Here is a 7430-nt window from a genome sequence, read left to right on the forward strand (position 1 = left end):
CAACCCCCCCCTCCCATCCATCCGGACCTGGCCCTTCTATTCCCTCTTCCTCCAACCCTTTCGAATCCCTATCGGCAGAGGACCCTCCATCCCCCCCCCTCTCCGAGAGGCCCTACAGCAACCCCTCCCTCTCCCCCGCCCCCAACGGTTGAGAGAATCCTAACAAGGAACAAGACAAAGGAAAATATCACATCCACCGACCCACCCAGAAAAGTAGGAAGAAAGTCAAACAAAGAGATAAGGGATGAGAACGCAGCAAAGGAAATGGCTACAGGTACCCAGCAGCCAATGGATACATATCTAGACAAGACCAAGGGGAGCGGGGAGAAGACGAAGGAGAAAAGTGGAATACACAATAAACAAAGTAAAGGATGAATCTGGTCTCTTGGAATTGTAGGGGGATGGGCTCCTCCCTAAAAATTAATGCAGTCCGAGACCTTCTCAAATCGGAACACCCAGACTTTCTTCTACTCCAGGAGACCAAAATCAATGATCAGGATTTTCAAAACACTGTTAAGCGAAGCAGAAGCTATGAAGGAATAGGATTGAGTGCAATAGGCGCCTCAGGTGGAATAGGAACAATATGGGACAAAAGTAAATGGAAACTCCAAGATAGCAGACAGAATAAATGGTGGCTAAGAACAGATATGCAAAACATATCAAAGACTGAAGAATACACAATATACAATGTCTACGCACCCCCCCACTATAGAGAAAAAGCCTCTTGCTGGGAGTCAATCATCATGGATTTAATGAATGCTCAGGACAGAAATATCTTCCTGGGAGGAGACCTGAACTTAATAAGAAATGCGGAAGAGAAGATGGGGGGAAACTTTTTTGCAGATCCCTCAAGGGATGCATTAGAAAAAATCATCCAAACTCACAGCCTCGTGGACATTCCCCCTCAGAACGGGCGCTTCACATGGTCAAACAAGAGAACTGGTAAAAACAACATCAAAGAGAGGCTGGACCGTATTTTGGTTCAAGAAAGAATTGTGGCCAACTTTTCTAGGATCCAAAGCACAGTAATACAAGGATATATATCAGATCATAAACCAGTGGCACTGCATCTGGTTAAAGGAGAAAATATGGGACCAATACCCTTTAAATATAACAGAGCGTGGGAAAACAGTGAAGACTTCAGGAACCTGGTAAAGGAGAAATGGGCAACAGAAATTATGGGCTCCCCGCACTATATATGGGAGACAAAGATCAAAATTCTACGGACAGCCATCAAGCAATGGGCCAGAACTTTCGCAACAGAGGAAGGAAACTTGAGGAGTGGAATCAAGAAACAGAAAAGGGCCAAGACACAGAAGAAGACTTAAGGAAAGAAAACGAATTGTACATGGAACTATATAAGCAGAATCGAGCGGAAGAGGAAGAGCAAAGACAAAAATCGAGGTGCCTCTGGCTCAAATCAGGCGATAAGAACACCTCTTTCTTCCATAACAGTATCAAACTGAGGAGAGCAGGGAACAATATTGGGAAAATTGCAATGGAGGGCAGAGTTCTAACAGAGCAAGGGGAGATCAAGGAAGCAGCGTCTCGTCACTTTCAAAATCTTCTATCCGCTGATCCCCATTACAAAGAAAATCCGGATTTTCTAAATATAATAGAGAACAAAATCTCAGAGGAACAAAACACAGAATTAGAAAAGGAGATCACGAAGGAGGAAATAGAAAGGACTATTCACAGCATGCCATCGGATAAGGCTCCAGGCCCTGATGGATTTACAGTGGCCTTTTACAAAACCCATTGGGAAGTTATTAAGAAAGATTATATTAGAATGGCAAAAAACTTCTTTACAAAATGCAAACTGGGCAGCAGCATTAAGTCCTCTCATTTAGCTCTTATCCCCAAAGACCCAAACCCCCAATCTTTTGATAGATTCCGCCCTATTTCCCTGTGTAACGTTTCCTACAAAATCATCACTAAAATCTTGGCGCACAGGCTAAAAAAAATCCTTCCCTCCCTCATATCTGAGAATCAAGGAGGTTTTGTTCCTAGGCGACACATAACGGACAATGTCATTCTCATCCAGGAGGCAATTCACAGCAGTTTATCCAGGAAGGAGAGGGGTATGATCATCAAGCTGGACATGGCGAATGCCTTCGACCGGGTAAACCACTCATTCCTTCAGGCAGTCCTATTGAAATTTGGCATCTCAGAGTCCTTTACAAGCAGGGTCATGGAATGCATTTCCCACAATTGGACAGCTCCACTCATTAATGGAAGGCCCTGCACTGCCTTCAAGAGTACAAGAGGATTGAGGCAGGGATGCCCGTTGTCACCCTTTCTTTACATTATTATGGCTGAAACCCTCAGCTTACATTTGGAGAATAAGCGCAAATTAAAAGAAATTACAGGGGTGGATATAGTTAGAGGATCTAAGGGAATCAATCACTCCCTTTTCGCAGATGACACTCTGCTAATAGGGGGAGCCTCTAGCATCATGGCCCGAAGATTCAAAAAAATTCTGGAACTCTTCCTTCAAGCCTCAGGAGGCAAACTAAACAACAACAAGTGTATGATATACACCTGGAATGTCCCAAGAAACATAACCCAGAGAATCTCCATAATCATGGAAATCCCTGCCCAAGGGAATTGGACCCACTTCATGTACTTAGGGCTTCCCTTAGCCAAGGAAACAATCAAAGCTGAGATCTGGGCAAAACTAATCGAGAAATTGAGAGGGAAACTTCAGAGTTGGGGAGTGTATTGGCTAAACTTGGCAGGTAGAACCATTCTCATAAAGGCCATACTATCAGCCCTCCCAATCTATCAATTTGCTACCACACTCGCCCCGGCAGGCATCCACAAGCACATGGAGTTGATCATCAGAAGTTTCCTGTGGCAAGGAGGAAAGCAAGATACAAAAAAGTTCAGCTTGGTGAAGTGGGACAAGGTCACTCTTCCCCTAGAAAAAGGAGGGCTCGGAATCAGGATACCAAGACTAGCAAACATGGCAATGGGTTATAAATTGGTCTGGAGAATTCTCAATGAGAAAGGGACCTGGTGGACAGAGGTCATCAAGAGGAAGTACTTAAATGGGATCAAAAGCAACATCCTTGCAGGAAACATCATTGAAAGACATTGTACCCCTGTTTGGAAGCTGATCAAAAAGACTCTTCCTCAACTTAATTCATGCATATCAAGAGCTCCGGGTAATGGCAAGGATATCAACATATGGGAGGACAGGATAATGGGCAAGGAGGCAAGGGCAACGATCATTAACTACAGGCCACTGCAAAGATGGATGGCAGAGGCAAAGATCAAAACTCTTTATGACATCTCTCTTTGGGATCAGAACTGCTGGACTGGTTGGAGACCTCTTCCCCTCCCTGATGACCTTAAGAACCTATGGGTTGAGCTCAAGAATTCGCTTATAGGCTCTGCCCCCACAAACAGAAGGGAGGAAGACAAATTTGTTTGGGACCCTAATGGGGGTAACTACACGGTCCAAGAGGGCTACAAAGTTTTGCAAAACGCCTCAGCAATTAACAATTGGCCACTCCAGAAAGCAATATGGAAAACTGAGTGTATACCAAAGGTGAAGCTTTTTAATTGGACCCTTCTGCATGGTAAAATTCTTACTGCTGAAAATCTCCGGAAGAAGGGCATTCAAGGCCCATCAATTTGCTGCATGTGTAAGGATGCAGAGGAAAGTATTAACCACCTCTTTATAGACTGCCACTTTGCAAGAGCATGCTGGAATCTTATCACTAACCCCCTAAGCATCAGCGATCTTCCCAACCAAATCACTATCCTACAGAAACAATGGGGAAATAGCTACCCTCATCCCGGCAAATGCAAGGGTCTAGTCAAAAGGATATGGATCAGCATCCCAGCCAATCTCTGCTGGCAAATATGGATTGCCAGAAACAAGTGTATTTTTAAGAGCAAAAAGCCAAGCATCTCCAGCGTTCTAGCCAAAACGATGGCGCTTATCACCGAGACCATTGAGGCAAATGGCATTAACCAGGCAGAACTGGAACCAACGGATACAAGAGTCAAAGAGTGGATCAGCAAATTCAAATGTGGAAGGAGAACTCAGAAGAAAGAAAATACAGGGAAGAGGAACACGGACTGGAAACTAAGAGGGACTAGGGAAGAAGTTAAAAACTGGATTCATAATCAAAACCGCCCTACCCTCCACTTTGATGGGGCATCAAAGAACAACCCGGGCCAAGCGGGAGCAGGTGGAGTTATCAAGGACTGTCAAGGGAGAAACATAGTCACTTTTGAATGGGGTCTAGGCATCATGACAAACAATAAGGCAGAGGCATACAGCCTCTTTCTTGGGACCTCCATTGCCAGGAAACTTGGCCTGAGAAACCTTTTAATTCTTGGCGATTCTGCTATCATCATAGCAGCATTAACCTCTGGGAAAGACTTCAGACAAACAGCATTAAACAACATCAGAGTAAGGATAATGGAAAATATCAGGTCTCTTGGCGATGTCACCTTCAAACACATCCTCAGAGCAAACAATGTGGAAGCAGATGAACAAGCGAACAAGGCTACAGGAAGGCAAACAGGTAAAGTCAAGGAGAATGACACAGTTTATGAGAAAGATATCCCCTAAGCGGGCCTCTCCCATCGCCTCTCCCAAGAATCTTAGTCACCACAGGAATAATCCCCTCCGTATTTGGCCCTTCCCCAAATCTCTTTTCTGCTCTACCTGGTACCATCGAAATTCGAATCGCCCTCATGACCTGAATCTAATCATAGATTCATATCTCTTTGGGATTCATTATCTGATCCACGCAGCCATTCTCAGGGTATGGGTTAGTGTCTTTTCCCTTCGCACACTCCTTGTCAGCAGCCAAATCAAATCATCTGACCTCTCCTCTCCCAAGAGTAGATCCTTTCGGAATCGACCCAAGCATATGCGGATCCTCCATGATATTATATATTGCAGTCGGGCTCCAAGGAATCGCACTGCTCTGGGGAAAGCTCCGCATCCGCATTTCGACTCCAGCATCAGAAGGCAGCCCGTGGACGGCCTCTTCCTTCATCAGGAGATAGAGCTCTGCAGCGCGCTCTTGGTAACTATAGTTTTATTCTATGTTGGCTTATATTCGCTAACTTCTTTGTTTCTGGACCGCAGCAGTGTCTCAGGCATATCCCCGAAGCTCACTCTCGGCCCTCTGAGCACGTCGCTCTTCTATCTTCTGAGTCAGCATCTCAGTGTCATCCCCTCTCCTCCCTCTATAGCCCCGATCACAGCTCCTCACGGGTCTTCCCAGCCCTCAAGCTCCGATCCTCTGTTTGACAGAATGGCTGAACAGCAGAATCCCCCAGCGGATCAGGCACAACCCGGTAACTTTTTGGACAACATTTTCAACAACAGGGACTGCAACATGTGTAAGGCCCACACGATCATGATCAACAGCCTGACCAAGCAGCTGAAAGAGCTGCAAGAGGATTATCATGCAGACAGGAACTCAAAGCGCAAAAAATTGGACAAAAGCAAGAATGAGATTGAAGCATTGAAAGAGAGATGCAGCCACTTGGAGGCGGCTATGGAGCACATCCGCTCCCTTACCCAGAGTTACCAGGCGGAAGCTTCAACCATGGCAAGTGTCAGGAATCCGGATGATTCAGTCACACAACATTTTCCATAAGGGATGCATTGTAAATTTAGCTGGTTAGGTGGTTCCTATGTTAGGCAATATAGTCGCCTTTGTTTTGCTTTCTGTTTAAATCAAAAGAAGCAACGAGGAATATGGGTCTGCGAACCCACTTTTGATCCTCAGACTTCAGAAACATCTCCCGTATGTAATAGGAACTCTGTAATGCTGGTTTTATAATACATAAGTACCCGACTTTGTTAAAAAAAATATATATATATTAGAAAATCAATATTAATAATGTTAATAGAAATTAAAAGTGTAAAACTATTAATAATACTTAATTAATAATGTTAATAAATATAAATGATATTAAATTAATAATCACCTAATAATTAATTAATAGAAATTAATATTAATAATAATTAATATATTAATTAATTACTATATAGAATTTGTCCAAGCTTAATAATTAATATATTGATTATTATAATAATTAATATAATAATAATGAATAATTATTATAATAATGAATGATTATTATAATAATGAATAATTATTAATATAGTAATGAATGATTATTATAATAATTGTTAATAATGAATAATTAATATAATAATTATTAATAATGAATAATTATAATAATAATGAATAATTAATATAATAATTAATTAAAATAATGAATAATTAATATAATAATTATTAATAAAGAATAATTATTATAATAATGAATAATTATTAATAATGAATAATTAATATAATAGTTAATTAAAATAATGAATAATCAATATAATAATTAATTAAAATAATGAATAATTAATATAATAATTATTAATAAAGAATAATTATTATAATAATGAATAATTATTAATGAAATAATGAATGATTATTAATATTAATTTCTATTAATTAATTATTAGGTGATTATTAATTTAATATCATTTATATTTATTAACATTATTAATTAAGTATTATTAATAGTTTTACACTTTTAATTTCTATTAATAATATTGATTTTCTAACATTATTAACATTTATTTATTTTAATTAACTTGATTTATTAATTAATTCATTTAGCAATTAATTGATATATTAATTGTTATTAATATTAATTACGGTTAATTAATTATTAAATAATCATTAATTAATTAAAATATTATTAATATTTATTAGCATTATTAATTAATTATTATTAATATTTTAACCCTATTATTATCTATTAACATTATTAAATATTTGATTTATTAACATTTAGTAATATGAATTAGTTTACTATATTAACTAATTTATATAGAAATTAATTAATATAAAAATTTTCATTATTATTTATTTCTAAATAAAATAAAATTTAAATAATTTTTAAATATTAATACAATACAATAATTTAATCATTAGGTTATGAATTAATGCATTAACTCTTCAATAAATATTAATATATAAAACTCAACAGTAAAAATAAAAATAAAAATAAAAATTTATTAAAATTAAATTAATAAAATTAATTAATAAATAAATATCCCAGCCGACATTGTGCTGATTCTTAAATTTATCCTCATTACTATTTATTTCTTTCTAAGCAGCTCTTCTTTTATCATCATTCATAAGTCCTGATGATGGATCCCATTTGGGATTTGAAACGTTGGCATAAAAATGTTCATACTGTGGATTCTCCGGTCACTGATTCAAAACATACAAACCACAGATCTCTTAAATCCAATATAGCTCCTCGTTTTCCCTTATGTCTCCTTCACTTCTATCAGTTGCCTTATTTGCATATTTGTCTACTATTTTATTATGCTCTCTCAGAATATGCTTAAATGTAACCTTGCCTGCATTGTCAAGATTATTTCTTAT

At 38.5% G+C, this 7430-nt stretch overlaps 1 protein-coding gene across 1 annotated transcript; it reads left to right on the top strand.

Annotated features, from left to right (window-relative positions):
• Positions 1 to 1162: 1162 nt before the first annotated feature.
• LOC149167731 (uncharacterized) lies at positions 1163 to 4588 on the top strand. Its single transcript, XM_089430576.1, has one exon. It carries the CDS (start codon positions 1163 to 1165, stop codon positions 4586 to 4588), a length of 3426 nt encoding a protein of 1141 aa, XP_089286702.1.
• The last annotated feature ends 2842 nt before the right edge of the window (positions 4589 to 7430 follow it).

This window comes from Pinus tabuliformis, chromosome 5_1 (assembly GCF_031772625.1).
Source record: "Pinus tabuliformis cultivar Carrire ecotype Pingquan chromosome 5_1, CPIR1, whole genome shotgun sequence".
Lineage (NCBI taxonomy): Eukaryota > Viridiplantae > Streptophyta > Pinopsida > Pinales > Pinaceae > Pinus > Pinus tabuliformis.

What these genes read in the sequence shown, in the direction of transcription:
- LOC149167731 (XM_089430576.1), top strand. Translation starts at nt 1,163, where the DNA reads ATGGGCAACAGAAATTATGGGCTCCCCGCACTATATATGGGAGACAAA.